General features: G+C 35.8%; 1 protein-coding gene across 1 annotated transcript in view; it reads left to right on the top strand.

Annotated features, from left to right (window-relative positions):
- The first annotated feature begins 1,622 nt into the window (after nucleotides 1–1,622).
- cdc42bpab (CDC42 binding protein kinase alpha (DMPK-like) b) overlaps nucleotides 1,623–26,961 on the top strand; it is a 56,070-nt gene continuing 30,731 nt past the window's right edge. Inside the window, exons 1-4 of the mRNA XM_079374919.1 lie at nucleotides 1,623–2,428; nucleotides 23,337–23,428; nucleotides 26,085–26,168; nucleotides 26,573–26,668. Of these exons, the coding sequence (XP_079231045.1) occupies nucleotides 2,251–2,428; nucleotides 23,337–23,428; nucleotides 26,085–26,168; nucleotides 26,573–26,668 (450 nt within the window). The 5' untranslated portion in view covers nucleotides 1,623–2,250. The remainder of the gene's footprint in view (nucleotides 2,429–23,336; nucleotides 23,429–26,084; nucleotides 26,169–26,572; nucleotides 26,669–26,961) is intronic.

Raw genomic sequence — 26,961 nt, forward strand, 5'->3', positions numbered from 1 at the left:
CTCTAACCATTAGGCCACGACTTCCCACAGAGAACAACACAGGTAATTTCATCTTAAATCATTTTATTTTTAACAGTAAATTGACACTATTGTCTTTAGTGTGCCATAGCAACACAGTAAATGTATTTCATTAAATAGAAAGTTGAATAAATATTTAATTAAACAATGCAATTAAAAATTAACTGATCATGTTGTATAGGTGTGTGTTTCTGTGCATTGGTGTCTTTTGTGTGCATGTATTTGTGTATGCTTGTATTTTTTAAAGACTGTTAAGATTTTGTATGGATACATATCTACAATTGGCCTATAAACCTATTTTCACCCTCAATTTCTGTGTAAAAGTGTGTGTGTGTGTGTGTGTATCAGCTCATTTTACTGACATCTTCCTTTCTTTCCCTTTCTCTTCTCGTCTCTCTGTTTCCTTTCTTTGCTTGTCCTCCTGCTATACTGTCTGCAATGCAATTTTTTTAAAAAGACTGTTAAGATTTTGTATGGATACATATCTAGGCCTATAAACCTATTTTCACCCTCAATTTCTGTCTTAAAGTGTGTGTGTGTGTGTATGCAGCCCATTTTACCTTAACCAGCCATTTCTACCTAAAATGACCTTTTTCACAAAAATCAAAGTTTCTTTTATAAATTAAACTTTTTTTATTTGAAAGAGCATGTGAAAACATTGTTCATAAACCTTTGCTTTGTTGGTAAGCTTACTTATAGCTGCTTTAGTACCCTTAGTGATTAATGCAATTTTCTTTGTCAGGCTCAATTACCATACAATTTCTCTGACGAGCTTCATGTAACACTCTGCCCTGCCCGCCTTAAACAACTCAGACCAATAAAAATTATTGTCACATGTCAACAAGTGTTGAAGCAACAATGCAAGATCAGTTATTGTGATTTTCTGTAAAAATTTAAAGAGATATGATGCCACAACCTTATTTGGCCCATTTTACCTGACTTCACCCTATGTGTGTGTGTGTGTGTGTGTGTGTGTGTGTGTGTGTGTATAATATATATATACAAACACACACACACATACGAATTTCATATACTTTCAAGGTGGGAATTAACCACAAACCAATGAACACCAAACAATGTTAGTAAACGTATGTATCCTTCTATATTACACTTAAAATACTTAAAAAGCATTTTCAAAAATATGAATAACCAAAAAAATTAATGAAATAAAAAAATAAAAACTAAATGCGATAAATGGACGCTAAAGAACAGAAGTCGCGTTTGCCTGCATTGGTAACCATAGCAACAGCACGTTGCTCTCTTTCCGTCACAGTCTAACGTACGTCAACAAAAAAGTCCTGCCGTTTTCACATTATTATTTATTTACCACAACCAAAAATAAGAGAACTGAAGTGTTTTGACCTTTTTAAAACAGCTGACGGTTATCACACTGCGCTAAAAGACTATTCGGCTTGCGCGAAACGAACCTCAACAGCACACTGTTAACAGATATCCCTAAAAAAGGTCGACCCCCCGTGAAGGTCAACGAATAACTGGGAGATGATTCGCACACTTTTCTCTAGCATACACTACTCTGCTGTTTCCCTCCATTCCCTGCAGCAGATGCCGTGTCGGTCGCCATGATGATGTCTGGTTTTGCCTGCAGCAGCGAGCTGTAAGAGACGGCGACCGGGAGCGGAGCAGCAGAGTCCTCCAACCGACATCAACGAGGACGCGTATTTCCAGCCCCTCGCCGCGAAGCTGCTCTCGACAAGTGCATAACAGTTTTCGAAAGGAAGGCTTGCTCCCTCCGCCAGCCTTTCGTGTATATACGAAGAGAGGAATTTAAAGGAAAAACAGCTTGCTAAGGCTTTCGCAGTCCTGCCAGAGGAGGGGCATATGGGGCTTTGTAGCAATGCAGATCCCGTGCTGCTGATGCGCTTTTGTTACTGCATAATGGATAACCACAGATATCACCATATCTCAGGGGATTGCTTTAAACTTCTTTGGTGACTTGTTTTGTGAGAAGCTGAAATCGGGAATACATAAGCCTAGGGTATAGACGTCAAATCCACCGGCCAGGGCAGGGTCGATGGCTGCAAGTTCTCTACATCTAAGGACTGTGAATTCATGATGTTGTGGATTGATATGGACGCATCGGTGCGAGAGGGACCATGATTAGGCTCTACAATATTTTCTAAGCCATTAAGTTTTTCCGGAGCGTTCACTCAAGCGTGCCACCGTGGGAGCAAATACTGACCATACTGTGAGACATCAGCAGCAACTGAAACCATGTCTGGAGAGGTGCGTTTGAAGAAGCTGGAGAAGCTGATTCTAGATGGCCCGTCTCAGTCTAACGGCCAGTGCTTCAGTGTGGAGACCTTGTTGGATATTCTTGTTTGCCTGTATGATGAATGCAGTAATTCTCCCCTCAGAAGAGAGAAAAACATCCTGGAGTTCCTAGACTGGGGTAAGGTATATTTCACGCACTGCACGCCTTGTCTTTCAGGCGTCCCACACGTCAGTTGTGTAGCGATTCACTGTGACATGCGAGAGGCAAACAAACTATTGTTTTATTGTCTGACGTTAGCCAGCTGCTTAACACACTAAAGTTGCTGTACGGAAAACTCACTGAGTTGTTTTTGAGGGGGAACAGAATGAAGATGACATCATCGCTGGACTGGTTTGTGCATGAATGTTGAATGTGAAGCTCACCTTTAATGAGTCTTCATGCTTACCGCTCACACAAGGTGGATACAGTGCAGTGGGCTTTCATTTTGACATGGGCCACAGCTAAACAAACTCATTTATTTATGGCCTGTGTGCTTGTTCGGCAGCAGAATAGCATGTTTATTCTTTTTTTGATGGCTTGACAGTTCTTTACATACTGTTCATGTTTATTTAGGTGTTTAATGGCTATACATTAATTCTCGGACAGTAGCTTAAGGTGCACTCATGTTTTGCTAAATTTTAAAGTTTACAAATTATCAGTCTTAAAGAAAAAGCTGTTTTATTCTACATGACGCGGGTCTGCCCCTCATGGGCGCCGGCATGTTGAGATCACATGACCAGCTGTGTCACGCAATTGACCGCTTTACTATTAATTATAATGTTTACTTTATATACCGTCTCCAGCAGGTGGTAAAGGCACTTTACAAAGCATAATTGTTACATATTACAGACACAACATAACTGTCTATTTTAAATCCCTCATATTCCTTTTAATGTGTATATACACCTTACTTTCTTTTAAATTAATTTCTTTATTCTTTTACTTTTTGTTGTAGTTTTATATATTATGATCTTATTTATGATTACTATTTTAATTTTTGTAAAAATTTTATTAACATAAAACACTTTGAATTATCACTGCATATGAAGTGTTCTAATATAAATAAGCTTGTCTTGACTTTGCCTTGCCTAACACAGCCTAAGTCAACAGCCTAATTCAGAGCACGCAGAGCAAACTTCTTACATCCAAGCCAGTATGTGTCAGTATCACATCCAAAACAGCCAGTACTGTTGCAATGAGTTAGATGTGAACCATTACCACCAATAAGCACACTTTTATGGGGCAGAGTTCATCCTGCATCTGTAAATGATCTTATTGCAAGTTTAAAACGCAGCGGAATGAATGGCCTTCTATCTCTGCAAAAAGTTCGGCATAATCAACTGTCATGTTATGTAACTTTCTGCTAAATGAATAGAATGCAACAAACAGCATGCATTTAGATTCACTGGCCACCGTCTGAATGTAGTGCCAATTCACAGCACAGTCCTTGCTTAGTTTGGTGTTTTTGTTTACAATCCTCTGGTTCTGTGATTTGAATGAAAATGCAAATCGAACAAGCCTTCAAGTGACTTAGTTAGGCCCATAGAGATGGCAGTACTGGTCATTGTTGTCACACACAGGTCAGGACGTTTTTGAGTTAGAGCTATTGTGCGTCATTGTGCATGTGTTCTTATGCGAGAAAGTGTAAGTGCCCTTTTCCTGTGGGGAGTCTCAGTAGGGCAGCGTCAGGAAACTCCGCTGAGCCGCTGGACACATGATGTCATATAGGGAAACGGCTGCACATTGTATTTGTCCCCTTTGTGGACTTGACTATTTAAAGACAGACTGGATAGGTCACTCACTCATGAGCTCATTAGCACACACTCACTCATTCATTCACATTTCAATGTATGCCGCTGTGACCGTCATTGGCACGGAGACCAAAGTCACAGTTTATTGTCACAGAGGTTAAATTTAGTTTCACAAGGGACTGCGTGTCTTGCTTCTTTATGACACACTAACACATTTTTACAGCATTTGTATTTCAAAAAGGAGGCTGGAGGTCTGGCGTAACTTTGTAACCGAAGGCAATGAGGGGATAAATTTGGCTTGTTGCTCTGGTTTTCCTCAGCGTCTGTGGACAGTTCATAAACACAGTTTCTGAGGACGTATCAGTCGCTGATGGTTTAGGTAAGAACAGTGGTGAGGATTCCACATTCAGCATTGACAGATCATAATTGGAGCCTTGAGGCTATCACAATGTACTACAACATAATGACAATCACATGTATGCTGGGACAAGGCCGCTAAGTTGCAATTATATGCAAAACCCCCTGGAATGTCCCAGTCCTCTAGAGAAATGTATGCATAACCGTGCGAGACACATAATGAATGATTCATTCGTATTTCCTTCCCTTCCATTGCCAACCAAGTCTAGACCAGTGACCCAGAGCCATATTGTATTGTTCTGATTATATTTTCATTGTGAAAGAGTGAATTCATGCAGACTCTCTGGGCTTTTCACTGAAATAGATCTAGGGCCAATTGGCAAAGATGAGTACATGCTTCAGCTTTTCATTGGTTTTCCCTTGCCTGACCCTGTTGAAGATTGGAGGTAGCTTGGGGGAATGGTTTGCGGGGGTTTCCCACATGATACATTCGTTAAGCAGTGCAGTATGTTAAACAGGTATTCCCTCATTATGTTCCAAAACCTACAGGAATACAGAATAATTTGCATTGTCAGTACAAAACCAAATTGGATTAATGTCTATATTGAATCCTTGACAAGTGAAAATATTGTTCAGTCCTTTGACCAGTGAAAATATAGTTTGCGCTTGAAAAAAAAGTACATACCACAGTTTTTGGACATGTTGCTGTGATAACATTCAGTGAATTTCATTGGTGTATAGTGTTCCATGCTTTGCTGTAAAAGTTTGTACTCAGAAATCGCAAGTAAATTTAACAAATAATTACAAAAAAATGGCAAGTAACACATTAAATAAAACATGAAAGTAGAAAAACTGAAATAGTATTTTCTTGTAAAACGTACTGCAATATTTGTTTTATTTACAGCTTTTAATTATTTTTTACATTTATTTTTACAGTGCATGGTAAAATTGCTAAAACTGGAAAAAAATTAAACTTAAAAAAAAAAAGACCAAAGCCCATAACAAAATGACTAAAACGTAAAATGAAAATCTAAAAACAAAAGCGAAGTTGAAATATTAATAAATACTATAATAGTATATGAACAATAACACTGGATATATCAAAATACCATGGTATTACCATCTGATACATCACTGTGCCATGTTTGGGATTTTTTGTATAACATGAGAAAACATTTTTGTGGATTTTTACAATTTATTTATGGTATTTATTTTTTTGTATTTATTATTATTTTGATTATTATTCATTAAATTTAAAAGTGAGGTCACCAGACAGAAATAAACATGACAATATTTCACAGTCCACTGCATATGTAAAATGTCCTGCTAAAATGCATGGCATGCCAGACATTGAGCTGCTCCACACTGAGGTGCAAGAGCAATGCCAAAATCCCAAAATAACGCCTCGGCAATGCAGAGATCTGGATGCATTGTTCCTCCCTGTCACATGATGTTTCTCCTGCGGAGGGCTTGGCTCGGATCGCTCGGCTGTAATAGTATGGTTTAAAGCCAAAGAGTTCACCTCTTCTCCCTCATCCGTCTCCATTCCCACTCCGGTCCCTCATTCCAGCACACCCTCCAGCAGTCAAACAGGAACGTCTTATTTAGTGCTAACATTATACACTTAAACACCTGCCCATGCCTGAAGCTGTAATATGCACACATATATGTGGGAAGAGAGAATGTTTTTGTCATTGTATATGTATTGTAATGCATCCTAGACACATGTTTAGGGTGTTTTCACTAATAGAGATGTGTTATTTGAGATAACACGCACCAGTAGCCAGATAGCCAGCGCTGCAGTGCGTTGCTGCTCTGAGACCCTCCTTGCAGCTGTAGATGAGGAATTGCTGCACTCCGCTCAGACTAAGGCTAGATTTGCATGGAAGTGCTGACTCAGAGCTCTAGCTCTTTGCCGCTCTGATGTGCAGAGTGAAGAGGCTTGTATGGCAGCTGTTTGATGCCTATGTTATGTCGTCGTTCTTTGTCTTCCTCTCAATGCATCATAGTTCTTGACTGGCCAGTTTCTTAATTGGTCTGACGCTTCTGTGTGCCAGCTGTGGCAGAGGAAAGTAACAAACACTCTCAGTTTCATTTGCCATTTGAGATCTAAGTAAACCATTGGTGGCAGGTCACAGTTGATCGTGTTGTAAACAAAAGCAAAATGCTACAGTATGTCTGCAGCTGTCTATGTGTATGAAGTGGATGGATTTAATATTGAATGCAATCCTGTTTCATTTAAAGTGATGAAAATTCTGTCATCATTTACTCATCTTCAACATTGAAAAACATTGGAATCCATTCTTTCATTGTATGGTCATACAGGTTTTATTTCATTTCATTTTTTTTGCAAACTGTCCCTTTAATTGCAGGGTAATTTGTGTAAAATGGATGGATTTAAAATGGAACCCAATTTGGTTTCTTTAAAAAGGATGTTTTACCCAAAAATGAAAATTGTAATTTACTCGCCTTCAAAATTGCAAATCAATATTGAACACTATTAACTTTAATTGTATGGACAAAAACAAACAAGCAACAACAACAAAAAACACTGAGATATTTTACAAAATATATTTAGTGTTACACAAAAGAAAGCCATGGTTTTTTTTTTGTAACCAGTCCCTTTGATTGTGGGGTCATTTGTATAAAATTGATGGATTTAAAATGGAACCCCATTGACTTTCATTGTATGGACTCCCCTCCCAAAAAAAAAAAAAAACCTACGCATTTATTTCTTCTGAAGAACACAAAAGAATTCAAAAATGCTTTAACTGCTTTTGCTGTCTTTAAAACAAGACATTTTTTGTGTTCTGCAGAAAAAAGAACATAATACAGGTTTAGAACAATATGAGAGTGAGTAAATAAGGACAGAAGTTTCATTTCTGTAAAAAAAACAAAACTATCCTATAAATATGTAGTAGTTCTGTGCCATACAAAGCAGTTGGCAGATTAGCTAGTGTTCCTTTGACATTGCTGACCGGCTGTACTGCTGCATGCACAGAGTTATCACTTGGCCTTAGCCTGTGCTGCTTCCTGATTTATGTGCCTGAATACTTTGCGTGTGTGTGTAATTTTGGTGTATGCCCTTGAGCTTTGATGCATTGGAGCAGTAGACCATCCTATCAGAATGTAGCACATGCACTGCTCAGCTGTGACACAAAGTGACCCAGAGATTTGACCCCAACATTTGATAAAAACTAATAATATGTCTTCTAAAACCATTCCGACTCTAAATTCTGATTGGATGAGTGACATTCAAAGCCATTGTAAAATGACTATAAACACTAGCAGTAGTAGAATCTACTATGTACTAGTTGCATGATATTTTACTCTCAAATGAAGAGCAAACAGTGCATAGATCTTTTTGCTTTTGTTTTTAGTGTAGACATTGTATAGCAAAGTGATTTGTGTGTTTAGTGGATTTGGTTTGGTTTCTCTTTCAGTAGGCATGCATTTGCGTTTTGCATCATAGTTTCCAGTCCTCGAGGGTCACGGGAAGCTCTCGCCGGCCATGCAGCACGATGAAACAGCTTCGAATGACACAAAATGAGGAAATCCTGTGGTTGTAGTGATTTTTGTCTGTTGGTTATCTTGGCTGACCCCATAAACACGGCATCCTTAGCTGTTTTGCGTGCCATTGTACTTATTAGCCTCACACATCAAGTGCACGTCAGGCCACGTTTCAGTCCAACCTACCTCATGAAATTTCCAAATGACAAAAATACTCTCACACTTCAGTAACTATCACGCATGACCTAAACTTGATGAAGATTTCACGAGCTTTCCAAATTGTAAATGCCAAGTCTTTTAGATAATTACTCCTGCATGCTAAAAATGCTGAAACCCCTGAGATGAATAGTTAGGCTGAATTGCTATAATAGCTGCTTAGCTGTAAAACAGTGTACACAGTTTAGTTAGTGTTGTAAGATGGAAAATACAGACAACTAAACAGACATTTTAATAGACTGAAATCAGCCTCAGACAGGTGATAAGCATCTGATACAACATTATGTACATTGGTCCTGTTACCAACCTTTCTGTCTCCACTGTCAAAGTGAATTAGTCAGTGGCCTATGTAGACAGCCTTTATATGATCATCATGATCCCAGCATGCATTTTCTTTGAGAATAATTGTCGTTCAGTTGTATCGTCCAGTACTTTTGACAGTCCAAAATTGTGTTGTGACTGAAAAATATTCTTACCAAAATATTCAGACTAATTAGAAAGTAATATATTTACACAATATGTTGTTTTTTTGTGTGATAAAAATGGTCATTATGATTTAAATTGCATTTGGTTTGCTGTTTTTGTTTGCACAATTTGGCCGAACATTACTCTAGTCTTCAGTATTGCATGATCCTTCAGAAATCTTTCTAATATTCTTTAAGCCTTGTTCACACCAAGGACGATAACTATAAAGATAACGATATTAGCATCCACACCAACGGATGATATTGCCTGTTACTCTAAGCGAACACTTGTCTGCCGCTTTAAATTCTCAAGCTCGTTCAAGTGGATTCTGATTGGGTGTCAGTTTTGTATCATTCATCAGCGGGAAAAAAAATCGAAAGTGATTTGAACGATATTGTTGCTCTGTGCCTTTATCGTTATAGCTGTGGTATGGACTCTGCTATTCTTTAATATTGAGAACAAGTTTTAGCACTATATTTTTATCGTTATCTTTATAGTTATCGTCCTTGGTGTGAACAGGCCTTTATTCAAATAGAAAAAGTATTTTGGAATTTTAATATTTCACAGAATTATTGTTTTTCCTGTATTTTATTTTTAACAAAATGAATGCCGTTTTGGTGAGCATAAGACTCTTCTTTCAATAAAAACAACAATTTGTAATTATTCCAAACTTTGACTGATAATGTATGACTAGAATAAAAATAATAATATACAATAAACATTAACAAAAGTAATGTTATAAATAAATAACTATATTTTGAAACTTAAATTGCTTTGTTGTTAGCTTAGCAACATGCTACTTCATCAAACGCTGTTATAATCTATTGTTCTTTTTTTCATAATTTTTGTTTGGATGCTGCCTTACAAGGTAGCTCACTAGTTTTTGAAACATAAGCTTGTGGTTCTCCATCATCCTAGGTTTATCACAAGACCCTCAAGCTTGGCAAATGGCAGAGAGATAAAGCCCAGTCTTTTAACAGAATCTATTGGTGTTTTTACTTTTTTGCCTCTTACCAAATGCCCCATGTTTCATTCCAGGCCCAAGCCAAAGGGGCTTTTGTGGGTGTGTTTGGCACTCAGGCAGTAGACTGGATTAAAGGCAATGTTGATGGCTGTCTCATGTCAAATATATCAAGGTCAGAGATGAGTCCTCTCATTATGAGTGCTGTCAGCGTGTATCTGGCCTGCTGTGGGGGGTTAGGAGGAAGGGCATGGGTGCGAGGAGATGCTTCATGGATGGGGGGGGGGGGGGTTCTTTTTAAAAAAAAAGAAAAAAAGATTGGGTTTTCACATACATGACTCCATAATTCATGTTGTTGTAGGAAGCAGGCACCAGTTTGATTTTAATTCCAGTTATGCTTCTGGTTTGGTTGTTAAATAATTCTGTTCCGTAATACACAAAGAATCCAAACAAAGTGTGTTCTTGGAGGGCTTTGCGGTCGAGGCGGTATTTGCGTGTCGGGTGTTCAGTAGAGCTGAAAGAATATGGTTTGCCTTTCCCCACCTGTATGTCATCAATCGACGTGTTTTGCAACATCTTTCTTTGAGAGTCGTTCCACTTTTTGAACTCTTGTGTGTGTTTGTTTGAGTCTTGTTGGAACTTGTTTCGATAAACGCATATTTTTGGGATACTTACAGTTTCAAGTCCTAGCGCTGACACCTTTCCTCTGTAGGTTATAATTAGTAGTTGTTTCCAGCCTAAGGGATTGGCTATGGCCCAGAAAGTGTCTGCACTGGAGGACTGCAGAGATGTGTATATATAGCCTTTTTTGTCCCTTTCATTTATTCTTGCTGCTGAAAATGGGGGTTTTGTGGCAGTTTTAGATCATGACTGCTTTCTCTCATTGTATAAAGTGTTCACATCACGTGATTTGGACTTGAGTCATGGTACCAATTTTTGATTCTCAATATGCATTTTGGTTTAACTGCACTTTCGTCTATGACTTGAGTCTTTTATGCTGAATCAAATAAAATATTTCTAAAGTTACTATTTGTAATGTCTGCTTAATACTTTCTAATTTAACACAAAAAATAGCTTTAAATAATCTTTTGGGGGTATTTTCATAGCCAAATGTAATTTGCGATTAATTAGATTAATTAATCACGACACATCATTTAATTAATTAGATAAAAAATTCAATCAACTGACAGCCCTAGTTTTAGCATTTGTTAGACTTTAAAAAATAACTTCTAATTTAAGTGAACTTAAAACAATCTTTTATAATAAATGTCATATTTGCCAGTGCCCTTCAGCAAGTAGGAAATATACATAAATTGATCATTAAAGCTCCAAAATGGATAGATTTCCAATAAATAAACGCAATTCTTGTCAAGAAAAAAGAGACAGAAGCAGCAGTTGTGAGTGGCCAACCCTAGCTCTGCCCCTGTGTTAACTGCATTAAATATTTTTAACATCTTTAAACTGGAAAAATAAATCGCCTGTGTTAATGCGCTAGTTTTGACAGCACTAATGTTTTTTACATTCTTATAATTTGTATTCAAAATAGGGCTGAAACAATTATTCAACATTATTATTGACAACATCTTGGCAAAGTTTTTTTTTATTCTTCAGTTGTTTGTTTCAGCCCTAATTTAAAATGTCACAAATCTTTTGGTGAAATGACTGACTTTTCTCTGTTGACATATGTCAGACTTCTTCAATCATTTAATTAGCATAAAATCTGCCCCTTTCTCACACTTAACTGCAAACTCGCATTCAGATTTTTCTCCATCCATTCAACACCCTACTTTTTTTTTTTTTTTTAATTCAATAGTCCATTTCAAATTGAGTGATTATTTACTATAGAAGAGTGTTCATGGGAGAAAAAAAATAACACTGTGAAAGTATCATGTAATTGGTCCACGTCTACAAGGTTATATTCTAAATCTTTTAAATGTATAACAAATCTTTGTGTGAGAAACAAACAAACAAAAAAAATTCCTTGTACATTCTTTGAAAATTTCCTTTTGGTAGTCATGCTGGTTTAGAACAAAATGAGGGTGAGTAAATGAGTACAAATTTCATTTTTAAGTTTTAATACAATGAGAAGCATTTGTGTATGGATCACATTACTAATTGCCGGTTAGGGTTTGATGTTTGTTTTAAATGGGAAAATACGTTTGACAGACAGTGTGTAGCTCAAATGAAAATTTCACAGTTGCATGTTCCAGCGAAGTTGATTAGCGATTAAAATAATAATGATTACGATGACAGTGATGATAATTTGAACATATTACATAGGTGGTGAAGTTTCCACAGTTCCGACTGCCTCAGGGGCTTTCAGTCAGTCGTGGTAGGAAACATCCTGCAAGATTTCATTCACTCCTCTGTTCTGAGAGAATGCAGTAGGATAGAGTTACATCTACCATGACATATTTTGCCACAGGGAGGTGACTCGGTGGTATTATGTTGACTGAACAACTAATGCTGGTATTTTTACGTCCCTGCCAATTGAGTGTAAGAGCAGTCTGTAGAAAGCTTTCACAGCTCTTGTGTCAATGTCATGTTGTTGGACAATCTTCTCTGGGGGATATGACTGCTCTGCTTTCCTGTGAAGTTGTCTGTATTAGGTTCTGAGAAATAGCAAAACTACTTTTATTTATACCTTTCTTTGACACATCCAACATCTCTGTAGCTCTATTGATGTACAAGTCTTTGGTAAAGTAGTAGTTCATCCATGAATGAAAATTCTGTCATCATTTACTCACCCTCATGACTTTCTTTCTTCTGTAGAGTGCAGATATTTAAAGCTAAATGTCCCTGCTGCTTTTTCCATTCAATGAAAGTGAATGGCAACCAAGACTGCCATGTGAGATTTTCAGTGAAGAGCAACAAGTTTTTAGGTTTCAGAAGACTTGGGGCCTGTACCATGAAGCCGGATTAGCTGGCTAGCCAGGTAAGTTTCAGTTTAGTTAGCACCAATCCTGGGTTTTAGGTACCATGAAAGTGGCTTGGCTTTTAGCGGCGTTCATTGCCATAGTAACTTACACTCCACAGCTAACCTGCTCCAGGGCAGGTTATGATCTGCGTTCGAGATCTCAAACTGAAATTGGACCAATCAGATGTGAGCTAAGTGACACATGTCTGACACAAAAAAGTCACTCCCCCAGTTTCTCTTGAACCAAATTAAAGGTCATTAAAGGCCACGCAAAAACAATTGTCTGGCCAAAACCAAAAATTGTTATTTTATTTTATTTATATAATGATATGATTTATATTATTATTAATCCATTACACACAAGCAATTTTAGTTTAACAGTTATTATAAATTATTTTAAATGAATGTTAATATATACAGATAGTATATAATATAAATAAGCTGTAGAATCAATAGATAACGCTTTAAAAATTACTATGTGGCCTTACAAGTTCGAGTCTCTATCGCTGTATATTTGCAACTATGTAAACTAACTTAACAAGTTTCACTTGTGACTGCACTGATGAAGCCAGATCATTTCTTTTATTTGTCCTCTTTCATGAACAAGTACTTTTTTCATTGTAAATGCATTTAAATTCATCATATTCTTCAATCTCTTAACCTTTAGCAAAACCTTTAACCAAGGCTCGTGATTGGCTGTTCGCCTGTGATGTCACACATTCATGTGCACGTGCTCCACAAACTCAGGATCAAAGCTTGAGTTGACAAAGAAAGTTGATGATCAGCATCATGGTACCATCAAAGCCGGATTGGAGTGGTTTGGTTTTGTCAACTCGAAACTAATCCTGTAACTCTGAATTTGTTCATCTACCATCATGGACTATGATACTTTATGATGTTGTTGTTGTTTTTTTTTTTTTTTGGAATACAACTGAAATCTCAATGTGTCTTTGCGCGTGGTTTCATTAAATAAAATATATGTGCTGCATGTTCCAGAGTGAAAATCAGACCTGTGTTCTTTTTACACGTGAGCGGCGTGTGTGTTTTAAGCGTACTCCGATTAGGGCTAGACAATAATTCAGTATCAATATATATTGCGATATAGCCTATTTTTTTCCAGTGACGGTGATATGATTTTTAAAAACATTTCCAATATTTCAATAGACAATTCCAGCGTTTCCCATACATTGATTTATTTGTGGCGGTTGACTTCGTTGAATAAACATTAGCACTGTATGTTTCAATAATCAATACGCGGCGTGGGTGTTTTATATGAATGTATCTCTGAAGGTAACCGACTGTCTTCAGAAAAGTTTTGATGGCATTTTCATTTTATCTGATAAAGTAGCATTCATGAGCACAGTGCTGCTATGTGTACAGCCGTTACTGGGGAAACTGGGCTGTTTCTGATGCTCCAAAAGCGCCTCCTGCTGGCAGAGAATGAATTTATATTTTCAATAAGCCCATCTCCAGCAACATGTTTTTGTTGTTGCTCACTCTTTTTTTTTTCTCCAGCAACTCTAAACACTTTTCATATTCTTTGTCCTGGCTGAAGCACTTTTGTTTCAATCTATAAGAATAATCAGCCTATGTTATAGTTTAAAGTTAAAGATATTAAAGGTGAATATGAGAGTCTTATGTTTATTAGACTTATTGTTTGTATGAAGGCTAAATACAAATAAAAGGTGAACAATATAGTTAAATATTGTTCATATCTATTTCGGAATTATATCGTACTGACCGAAATTAAAAACATATATTGTGATATAAATTTTGGCCTCATCGTCCAGCCCTAAATTAAATTGGCTTGCACTGAAAGCTTCTCCACACAAACTCATCTCTGCTTGGAGTTTGGGTTGCTTATAATGTGCATTGAAAGAGCAACACGCTCCAACCAGCTTCCTAAACTTGTAATTAGAATCACTTATGAATTGTCTTTTTGCCAACAGAAGAAATGTTGATGGTTTAATGTTTGAAAAGCTGAATGAAGACAGCCAGTTAATATTGTAAATGTAAAAGTATGGTTGTATTTAATACAATTATTGTTATTAATAATATTATTATATATTTTTTAAATGCTCGATTTTTTTTATTTTACAGTGAAATATAGCATTGAAATATTCCAATAGTTATATTTATAATTTGGTTTAATATTTTAATAATCATAATTGTATTTATTTATTTATTTTCCAAATTGTGCGGCTCTGCAAACAAGCATAACAAACAAACTTGAAGCAACAACAAAAGATATCCCCAACAGAAACATATTTGCAAATCACAATCACAATTTTTGTCAGAAAATTAGCATTTTGGGGATTATTTATTTATTTTTTTTAAGATTTTTTTTAGATTGATAGCTTATGGACACCATCAAATTCAACTGAATGGAAAATGCAGTGTGAACATTATTCTAAAGATCGCCGTGAGTCCTGTGGGTTTGGAATTACAAGAAGAAGAATTTTTTTTAATTTTGGCCTGAACTTACTTGCGCTTTATTTTCTTACTTGAGACTTTAGCAATGATGTTAATGACAAAATCAGCAGGTTAGCACATCTGTTTCTTTCGTTTTCTTTTTTTTGAATGCAGGACACCCTTTCTAGTGTCTGTCCTCTCGCTCCTCATTGGGACTGATGGTGTTCTTTTAAAGGTGAATGGTTACTTCCTGTATTTTAATTGCATCTTATCTAACCTTGATGCAGTAGCATGACTCAGTCTATGTATTTCTGTAGATGGAAAAAGTAGGGGATTGCTGTGCTGGATAATTTTACAAAATGGGTGATGCGACTGCCGGAGCACAGAGATCTGCAATAACCAGGAACGCAGTAAAGCGTCAAACACATTTTTGACGTGTTTAACATCACATTTCATCTCTGTCTTTTGTGTGCAGAGTTTCTGTTTATGTCATTTGTCATATAACCTTTTGCATTCAGTGAATTTTTAAAATAGCTGCCTGTGCTAAACGGGCCGTGTGTTTTGCACTCTTGCTCCATTAATGCACTTACAGCATGGGGCTTCAGTTTCAGGCATGTCTGATGGGCGATTTTTCTCCTACCACTTTTGTTTGCATTTTTCTCTTGATGAACATTAGCACAGGAGCCATGAAGCATCCAATATCTTTATGGCTTTGTTTGTTCTTCCTCTGGCTTCATTGTATTTTGGGGATATACTGTTTGTGCATTGCAGTGGTTTAGACAAATGTAGTTTTTGTCTCGTCTCTGATACAAGCCATGCCATCATGCTTCAATAGCAATAGTGGATGCTTTAGGGGTGGTGTATATTGCTTTGGGAATTTGGGCGTTGTGGGTGCTCATTCGAGCATTAAACACAATTTATCGCCCCATTGCATGTTTATGCAGTGTGAAAGTGATTCTCAGGCATGTTTATGTACGTTTGGTACTTATTAATGATTTAATGCTTTCCCCTGTCCTCATGGAGGGTTCCATATATCACCCCCCTGCTAACTACATGCTACTATGAGCCATGACTTTGCCTAAGGGATTGAAAGCACCCATGATTTTTTTTTAAATTCATTGGATATCCTGCCAGCTTGTTTAATAACAGGGGCTGCCATCACATCAATGAAGGGAACCCCTGTTCAGGACCCCTTCATTTTGTAAATGTAATTTGTTTAGTCTGTTGGGACTCGTCTTATTTATGGCCGCTATTAGCAGTAGCAGTTGTGAGGCACTGGGACTTTCAGATTAATCCAGATATTAAGGAATTGCAGGTCATATAGTAACTTAAAAAAAGAACTAAAACAATGCAAATACATTTTATTATTAGTAAATATTTTTTTAGACAAAGAAATTATCTTATTATATAATTTTTTTTCTATACATTTCACGATAATGTAGTTATTGTGAAATATTTTAGTCATGATGATGTGTAGTGAAAATCTGATATTATTATTGCATATACATTTTTTTTTATATTATAATCTAAAATATATGTGTATGCAGTATATATTATTGAATTATTTAGAAATTGTTACACAATTTAAGTGTAAATTAAAAAAAAAAAATTTGGCCTCTCACCATTTTTATTCATAGAGACTTTGTGAAAGACAATAGGAAGTGAAGATAAATTAAATTGTTAACTGTACATTGGTAGGCTTTCCTAAGACCATTTAGTCAAATCCCTAAGATAAATAAAAATACCACCATCAAATGTTTGTTTGAAAGATTGGGCTTAACAAAATAAATTTGTTAAAATAAAAGGTAGGTATGCACGATATTGGATTTTTGCAGATATCTGATATGCAATAAACAATTATAAAGTTATTTTATAATGACAGTACATTGAAGATTTGAAAATAACTATAAATAAACTATATATTAATCACTGCATTTTTTCCCAGAAAAATGCAGTGGTAACCTTAACATTTTATTTTATGATTTAATATTTGTAAATGATCTAAAGCAAAAGAGTTGAAAAATTCTGAAAATCTTTTAAAGCTTATAATTTTTAAAAAATATAATATAATACACATTAATGAATAAATCAGTATTCATTAGAATAAATTTTTTTTTTTTGTTCATGTAAGCTATAGCTTCTGACCTTTCAATCAAAACATACTCATGATTTTATGGCATCAATTACTGCCATAAATGCATCGATCCGATACTCAGGATCGGTATCGACTCCGATGCGGTCTTTTTCTGCGGATCGAGTATCGGTCAGACGAGATCGATCCAAATCCGATATTGTGCGTATAATATTCTGTGTTATTGTTGAGCCCCATGAAAGGCACAAAAACATTATAAAGCACCATAAAGTTTTCGTGCACTATATTTCAAGTGTTCTGAAGCTGTTCCATAGTTTAATCTGAGGTACAGATGAATATTTAAGTCTTTAAATTCAAGTTCATATTATAATACTTTTGCGCAATGAAAGATTATTAACAGTCTTTCTTGTTCTGTCCTATCTATCATATGTTGCTGCCTTCATTACTGTGCTATAGATTTAAAATAAATATATTTCAATTTTATAGTAGCCTATATATTTATATATAAATGTATTTGCTTGTTTTTTCATGAATGTATTTTTCAACAATTCAAAGAGCAATGTGTATAATTTCACCAGATTTAGTCCTACACTTATTCGCTTTTAATTGTAAATGAAAATGTTTCACTAGGTTTTATAAAATTATTGTACACCCATGATTTTTCTAGAGTATCTTTTGCTGTATTATAAACCAAGTTTATAATAGTATTTTTGTCATAGATTATGATTATATATTTTTTCATTTGTTATTTTTCATTAAAATGACGTTATCTATATTTAGTAGATTGTGTATAACACACAAAAGAGTAACACACACAGACACACAGAATTATATAAATTCTACATCGATTTAAAAAATTTTTTCGCTGGTATCGGATTGGATCGGTATCGGCAGATACTCAGAATTTTCAGGATCGGATCGGTTCTGAAAAAATGGTATCGTTGCATCCCTATTTGCGTACTTTGCTTTTATTTTATTAGAAGAAGGCCAACAGTGCCTAATTAAAACTCGTTACCGAATGGGCATTAGGACCCGGCGGAGGCTGCCGCTGCTGCCACTGCACGTGCTATTACTGTTTACTCTATCATACACGGAACGCGTACGTGCATTCTCAGCTTAAATGCAGTGATCCAAAAGAGTGAATCCAATCACCATTCAGGCAAAACTTTGCTTCAAGAATGAGCCACAATGCTGACATGATCTAATCGCGAGCACATGTGAGTTAATGTATCCATATCAGCAAGACATATCGCCATAATTTTTCATATCAGGTCAATGCCGATATTTACATTTAAAGCCATTATCGGCCGATTCCGATATTTGTCCGATAATATCGTGCATCCCTAATAAAAGGTATGGAAATTTTTTGTTGTCTTCGTTGAAACTTTTTTGTCTGTATATGTGTGTGTTTTAGAGGGCTACAAAAGTGTCTGCTGTATTCATATTGAATGTAAACATTGAAACATTATTCACATGACACCTATATCTTAAAGCAGAAATTCATCTTGAAGTTTCATTATTTGCATTAGCATAGCCTCTGCTGCTTAAAGTTGCAGAGGCCTGAGCACATTGCCGATTGTCATAAATGCTCTTGTGTTAATGCTCACAATGCCTTATTAGCCTCTCTGGTTACGGCAGAGGAAGGCCATCCTCAGGTCTTTTAGCTCCAGGAGCTGGGACGTGTTCTTCTGGAAGCAGCATTTTTGCGTTGTTACCTCACCGTGGCCGTAAATAATCTCTCTTATGGCTTCCAGATGTCCCCTTGCCAGAGGACTGGATGTGGGAACACACACTCAAGGCCTAGTATTCCTCTTTGCATCCTCCTTTGCACACACGCCTGTCACCAAATACAGCGGGGAGGGCAAATTTACACAAGCACGCACAGATTCTCACGAGCACTGTGTCACGCACACACTTAACCAGTCTGGTAGGAGACACAAAGACGGGACGTGTTTTTCCAGTCCCACAATGCCAGTGAGTTTAGTCTGACACTTTCTTTTAAAACCTCAGTATTTGTAAATATTGTCCCTTTGTACCAGGGTTAATATCATTAACTAAAACTGAAACTAAAACTTTCACTACTTAAATAAAATAAACATTAACTGGGGGGATATATATATATATATATATATATATATATATATATATATATATATATTTAATAAATTTATAAAAACTATATAGACATATTTAAAAAATAGTAATAAAAATGACAAAACAAAATTACTAAACCTTTAATAAAAATAGAATTAAAAATAAAATGTTATTCATAAAACAAAAAAATCATACTAAAATAACAATGGTTTGTACACCCTCTATAATACCAACTGTTCTTTGAAAGGATCATAAACAGCCATACAATGAACAATGTGGTGGAGAAGTTTACATTTACAGCACTGCAGATTACCTCACTCTCATTTGTCATGGCAACCGTTGCTATGTTTGGCATGCCTGTGTTGTTTTATTAGGTTTTCAGGTGAGTGATACTGTATAACTATTGTTCTGCTGCCAAACGTAAACGAGAAGCATCACTAAAGCTAATATTGTTAACCCACTGATCCTTGGATACATAGGGCGGCGCTGGCGTCATGATAATGCACAGGTATCGCATGGATTTCTCCGTGGATGGGCCCCTCGCTCAGTCTACGTTTATTTGTTTTTACTCTCTAAAGAGCCTTGCAGGTCCCATTATGATGTGGTTACTGGCGATTCATTCTTGTGGAGTGTTTTATTCAGTGGTTGTTTTGCAGTCCATGATGTCTGTGGAACAGAGGAGTCTTTTAGGACTCTGGTGGTTGTTGGTTATGAGCGTTATGCCTGATTGTATGCAGTCAATGGTGAGTGTGATGTAACGCATGACTCTGACTGCAGTGGCACACTTATTTTAACATGTGGCCGCCGCTTACTCGTGTCAAAACTGTTGAAAGTTTCTTAGAGGCCAAGCGTGGCTGATTCTATCCAGGGATGTCTGAGGTTATTTTTACTCTGTCTCAGTGGTAAGGTTGGGCTGTACGAATTTGATACATCCAGTTAGAATTTAGCATCTAAATTTTCAGGGTTTTTTGGGTTTTTTTATACTCCAGGCTGATTTTGAACTGATGCCAGACTTACCATTATCTTCAGGTTTGTATCTATCAAGTTCCAAAAAAAAAAAAAAAAAAAAAATCCAATGAAATATGCCTTAACAAGTATAACTTTTATAATTATTTGTATTTATTTTATTTATTTATTTTATATTTTATTTATTAAGTATTTTATTTATAATTTTTTATTTAAATAAAATTCACAGATTCAAATATTAAGATCTTGTTACAGTTTTTATTTAGGCTACTAATTTAGTTAAATTCAGTTTTCCTGTACACACACACACACACACACACACACATATATATATATATATATATATATATATATATATATATAAGTATAAACATAATGTAATAGTAGTAGTATAGATGTAATGTGTAGTGTATATATATATATATATATATATATATATATATATATATATATATATATATATATTTCTTTTTATTATCATCATCATCAGCATTATTATTATTAATTAATTAATTTATTTATTTATATTTTTTTATTTAGCTGGAAATGTAGATTTTTTTCTTCTTATTATTAAATAATATATTCACACAGTTGTGATATTGAACTAATGCCAGACATTAGACATTATCTTCAGGTTTGCATCCATCAAGTTCCAAAAAATAAAAAATGTAATCAAATGAAATATGCCTTTATATGTATAACTTTTATAAGTATTTGTGTAATATATAATAGTATAAGTAATAATATAACTATACTGTATAATTTATTTATTTATTTACGTTTAATTTAGCTGAAAATTTAGAATTTTTTTAATTTTTATTAAATAATATATACACAGTTGTGATATATAACATCATCATAAAAATCATCATCATCATACTCCTAGCATGATATAATGCTTTGGTCATACTACCTAGCCCTTGTTCAATAGTGTTTACACATTGCTGGTATTATTAGCATGTTGTGACTGGTGACGACTGTTAGATTATCAGTGGGTCAGTGCTTAAGTGCAATTACAGTAGTAATGTGGAGCAGTTCTGATGAGACGTAATGACCTGGCTGAGTAATGAAGGCCTGCTGGGATCAAAATGCCTTGGAGCCACCAATTGTACCTTGCTGATCTACCCACTTATTTGCTGTGAAAGACAGATGCTGGAACTTCAACAGATAATGACCCCTTAAACAGAATCAGAATATTGTGTGGGAAACATTTTTTTTATAACATATATATAAATCAAACGGACTTTAATGAAAGTTAGCTGAAACACATTTTAGTTGGTAAAACATTTATAAAAGATAAAAACAACAGTTCTATGGTCTGACACCTATGTGACTTTTTTTTAAATTCTCTCCTCTGCACAATCCAATATTGCTATAGCAACAGAGCCGCCCCACTCTGTGCTTGATGCTGATTGGATGAGCGTTTATGGACTAAACTGTGAGTCTGCAGCAGTGGCACTGTGCTCCCATGGAAAGATTTTTGCAACAGAACACCTCAGTAATGTGTATGAGAGCCATTTGTAAAAAGATGTTTTAGGAATGTCATGCTCACCTGATTCTGAGTTGCTAAAGGATTAGTTCACTTTTAAAAAAACTTTTGCTGATAATTTACTCACCCCCATGTCATCCAAGATGTCCATGTCTTTCTTCAGTCGAAAAGAAATTAAGGTTTTTGCTGAAAACATTTCTCCATAAAATGGACTTCATTGGGACCCAAACGGTTCAAGGTCCAAATGACAGTTTCAGTGCAGCTTCAAAGGGCTTTAAACGATACCAGACGATGAATAAGGGTCTTATCTAGCGAAACGATCGGTCATTTCAAAAATAAATGAAAAAGTTTAAGTTTTATAAGCACAAATGCTCGCCTTGCTCTGTTCTGTGATGCGCGTTCATGACGTCACGTAATACGCAATTACATGGAAAAGGTCACGGTTGAGGTAGGCGGAAGTACCGAGTCAGTAGGCTTTTTAATATTAAAACACCCAGGATACGCACACGAAATGGGCATTTTAAATGATAAACTGACACAAAGACATTTGAATATGTGTATATGGTCCTCCTTCCGCACATTTGTAAACACTGACTCGGTACTTCTGCCTAAGTCAACCGTGACCTTTTCAACGTCATTGCGTATTACGTGACGTCACGAACGCGCATCACAGAACAGAGCAAGGCGAGCATTTGCGCTCATAAAACTTTTTTATTTATTTTTGAAATGACCGATCGTTTCGCTAGATAAGACCCTTATTCATCGTCTGGTATCGTTTAAAGCCCTTTGAAGCTGCACTGAAACTGTCATTTGGACCTTGAACCGTTTGGGTCCCATTGAAGTTCTTTATATGGAGAAATGTTTTCAGCAAAAACCTTAATTTCTTTTCGACTGAAGAAAGAAAGACATGGACATCTTGGATGACATGGGGGTGAGTAAATTATCAGCAAAAGTTTTTTTAAAAGTGAACTAATCCTTTAAGTGTAAAGCTGCATAGACTCTGATGATGGCAGGTGTGGGTGGCATGTTTGTACTCTTGTTGAGGATAAACACAGCAGACTTTTATCCTTATCGCACTGCGGTTGAGATCATCTCCTCCTCTGTTCCCATGTTTCTCACCCTGGGAATAACACGCACAACATTGCTGTAGTAGAAGAATTCATTATTTTATGTAATATTTACAACAAATTGTTCAAAAGTAGTTAATTTGACTCTAACTCAAAAAACAGTAGTTTTTCATAAATTAATTATTAATAACTGTTCAAAATGTTGGGGTCAGTAACATTTTTGAAACAAGTCTCTTCATCAAGGTGGCATTTATTTAAAAAAAAGTAATACTGTGAAATATTATTACAATTTAAAATAAATTTTTCTATTTTTATAAAATTTTAAATATAATTTATTTCTGTGGTGGCAAAGCTAAATTTTCAGCAGCCATTACTCAAGTCTTCAGTGTCGCATGATCTTTCAGAAATCATGCTAATATGCTGATTTGGTGCTCAAGAAACATTACTTATTTTAAATTTTTTTATCAATGTTGAAATCAGTTCAATACTTTGATGCATTTTTTCAGCATACTTTAACGGAAAGAAAGTTTAAAACTTTGTTTTAAAATTTATTTGATTTATTTTGATCAAAATGTATCTTTGCTGAATAGAATTGTTTTTTATTTATTTATTTTTTATCTTTCTGACCCCAAACCTTTGAATGTTTTTACAATTTCTGTATTTGTATTATTATTTTTAAATACATTTTTGTAGCTCAATTATACTGATTTTGTCTCCTTTCTTTCTTTTCTTTCTTTTTTTTTCTGCAGCCAAACCTTTCACTTCCAAGGTGAAACAGATGCGCTTGCACAAGGAAGATTTCGAGATCCTGAAGGTGATTGGACGAGGAGCGTTTGGAGAGGTATTGTTCTCACTCCATTTGGAACATTCTATTGTTTTTTTTAGCTCCCATAACAGTCCCTTCGTATTATTTAATGAGTTAACATACTGCTTTACCATAAGCACAGTTATGTTGCAGAGTAAGGACATTCTTCATGTCGTCTTCAATACTTTTGAGAGCCTGAGGCAGTTGATGTTCTTTTGTAATGACAGATGTGTGATGTAGTCACTGGGGAATGTGTGGTGCACAGGTAGGCCAGGAAACCAGCACTATTAGGTTACTTAGTGAGGCCTGGCTGTTCGGAATGGCCCATGAAGTGGGAATATTGGATAGCAGCCATGCTTTAAAACCCCAGCAAATGGTTTATGGAATTTTTATTCAGGTTTTATTTCACAGTGACTGAGAAAGCAGCTCTGTGGCACTTAAACTTTTCCAAATTGAGTTGAAGTTATAGTTCACCCAAAAATAAAAATTCTGTCATTATTTACTCACCCTTTTGTAACCAATGCAACTCCCTTTCTTCCGTGGAATACAAAAAGTTAATATTTGAGGAATATCTTGGCAGCTCTGACTTCAAGTATTGCGTACAATTTGTACAGACTATTTTTATGATGATTTTATGTTGTTGTTTTTTTTTCGAATAGTGACCAGCATATACATCAAACTTTATACATCAAAAAAAGAAATTCATATGGGTTTGAGAACAACAGAATAGTGAGTAAATGAAGACCAAATCAAATCCTTTAACATACAGATCTGCTTTAAACAAATTCCTCTGAAATCAAGTACCTTAAGTGGTGAAATACATTAACAGCTGTGTCTGCAAAAAGGCATTTTAAACTTTTTTTTACGGCAGATAGGTTTTAGTTATAAAAATGGCAACACATTTATTAGATTGGGTGAATGGAAATACATCAAAGATCCTTGAGATTAAAGTAGATTTTAAAGGGCAATATGTGTCAGTCCTCTGGTTTTTCTCCACTTGTCAATGTCTGGTGAGCTATGATTCATCTGCAACCTCCTCAATGGGAGCGTTTTCGTCTGACACACCATTCGACAGGGTTTCCGGCCTTAGAGTCTGCTCACTTCAGCTCATGGAAAGCTAGCAGAAAGTCTGATGTGAGCCTGTCTCCAAAATAGCACCAGAAAGGAAGCCATGCAGCTGTGAGAAAACGTGCAAAGGAACAGATTGCGGGTCGGTCACACACTTTCATCTCCTGATGGATCAGGATAAGCTTGGGCGAGCAGAAGAAGGGCAGATGACATCATTTCCTATGGAGACTTCTGAGCCAGTAGCTGCTACTGAATTTCAAATTTGAGAAAAACTGTCGATATGTTCTAAGGCAGGGGTGTCAAACTCCGTTCCTGGAGGGCCGCAGCCCTGCAGAGTTTAGTTCCAACCCTGCTCCAACTCACATACCATGTAGTTTTCAAATAAGCCTTAATGACTTGATTAGCTGGATCAGATGTGTTTAATTAGGGTTGCATCTAAACTGTGCAGGGCTGTGGCCCTCCGGGAACTGAGTTTGACACCCCTGTTCTAAGGTCATTCTTTTTAACACTTTTAAACACATTTAAATGCTACTTATTGTAATGGGATTTTTTATATATTAAATGTTTATATAATATAGATGTTTGTAAATTATAAACTAAATACTAAGCATTCTATAAACATACATAATGTTAGTTTCTGAAGATGTCATCACATACTTGATGGCAGAAAGCGAAGAACAAAGAACTTTTAAGGAGACTCTGCTATCATCCAAGTCAAAGCCAAGAACAGTGTGCTCTTTCCCGATCAAGTCACTGAACATTGCCAGAACATTGTTACGTTCTCTGATCATCGTTTAATAGAATGAAGACATCACATGCCTAACTGGGCTTAATGTTTAATATTTCCTCTTCAAGGCAGATGCTAGATAAGATCATAAGAAGGTTACTTTGCTAGCATTGTGGTCTCATGGCAGTCACAGACATCTGTTTTTATTTGTATTTGAACTTTACTGTTTGTAGTCTCACAGAGATTGAATTTGCAGCATACTGTTACAAATTATTGCCCATTTAGACAGGAATAGACTGTCTGACTGACATGTATAATGTTAAAAAAAAATATATATTTTGAATAAATGCAACTTTCTATTTATCAAAGAAGCTCATCACACAGGAATAAATTACATTTTAAAATGTATTAAAATAGAAATGTAAAATTGTAGTAATATTTCACAAAGGTGCTGTTTTTCTGTATTATTGGTCAAATAAATGCAGTCTTGGTGAGTGTAAGAGACTTCTTTCATTTAAAAATCTTACCAACCACAAACATTTGAACAACCACAGATGTTGTATGTTTATTTACAGACACCAAGTTATTGAAGGGTACCACATGAATACATTTCTTTGAAGTTTAAAAAAATCAGTTCTTCAATAGGATTTAAAATGCTCTGTAGACACAAAAATCATATTTTACTTGTTTCTGTAGACCCTAAAACCCCAGCAGAGATGAACAAATTGGCTCTTATATAATTCTGCTCATAATGTGCTGTACTTTTCTGAATGCTAATGGTAGCACTTTTAACAAGCAAGCTGAATAACACTTTTGTGTGAATGCCAATAAAACACTGTTTCCAGGCCATATTATGTTTAAGATCACGTCTCGATTCACGTTCATGTCTTTTTACAGGTTGCAGTAGTAAAGGTGAAAAATGCAGACAAAGTATTTGCCATGAAGATTCTGAACAAATGGGAAATGCTCAAAAGGGCTGAGGTGAGCTGATGGTTTTACACATCTCTCTTCCTTTCATTCAGCTGATTTGGTTGCTTTAGCTTCAAATAGCAGTAATGGTTTCCTCAAGACTGATTTTTATATAATGTGCAAATCTTGATCCAGTTAGCATCAGGCTTTACCATTCAGCTGATGCAGCCGTTTCTCCTATAACCCTGGCATGTCATTCTTTAGCTTCCTATGAGACTGTTACTCCCTCTGTCTTCGTCTATTACATGAGAAACCACTTAAAAACAAACAGTCTTTGCTCTATATGATTCAGAAACCATTCCTCACTGTGGAAACAGACCCCTTGGTTGGAGTCATTCTAAATATGTGGGGCACATATTTGATGGCTGACTCCAAAAAAGTGCTTTTCTCTGACATTTTACCCTTTTTTTTCTCAGACGGCATGTTTTCGGGAGGAACGGGACGTGCTGGTGAACGGGGACAGTCAGTGGATTACGACGTTACACTATGCTTTCCAGGACGAGAACAACTTGGTGCGTGAGAACTCTCAAGCGCACATTGGGTCTGATTCACATTCACTTGATAAGGTCCAGAGGGGAGATAATGTAATGATCATTAATCACTGCTTACAGAGTTTCAAGGGACACGGTTTTATAGCAGACTATATATTTATCTGTGCCGAGTTGTATATAGCGTGACTGGAGAAGAGGGGCTGTAATATGAATTATCATTTTGAGTTCAGCTTCATGAGTGGGAGTGTGAAGGAATGAAACTGGAGGAAAAGAACGATAAAGAGGTTTTAGATGAAAGAATGTGATGGATAATT

Source organism: Barbus barbus (genome assembly GCF_936440315.1).
Source record: "Barbus barbus genome assembly, chromosome: 24".
NCBI lineage: Eukaryota > Metazoa > Chordata > Actinopteri > Cypriniformes > Cyprinidae > Barbus > Barbus barbus.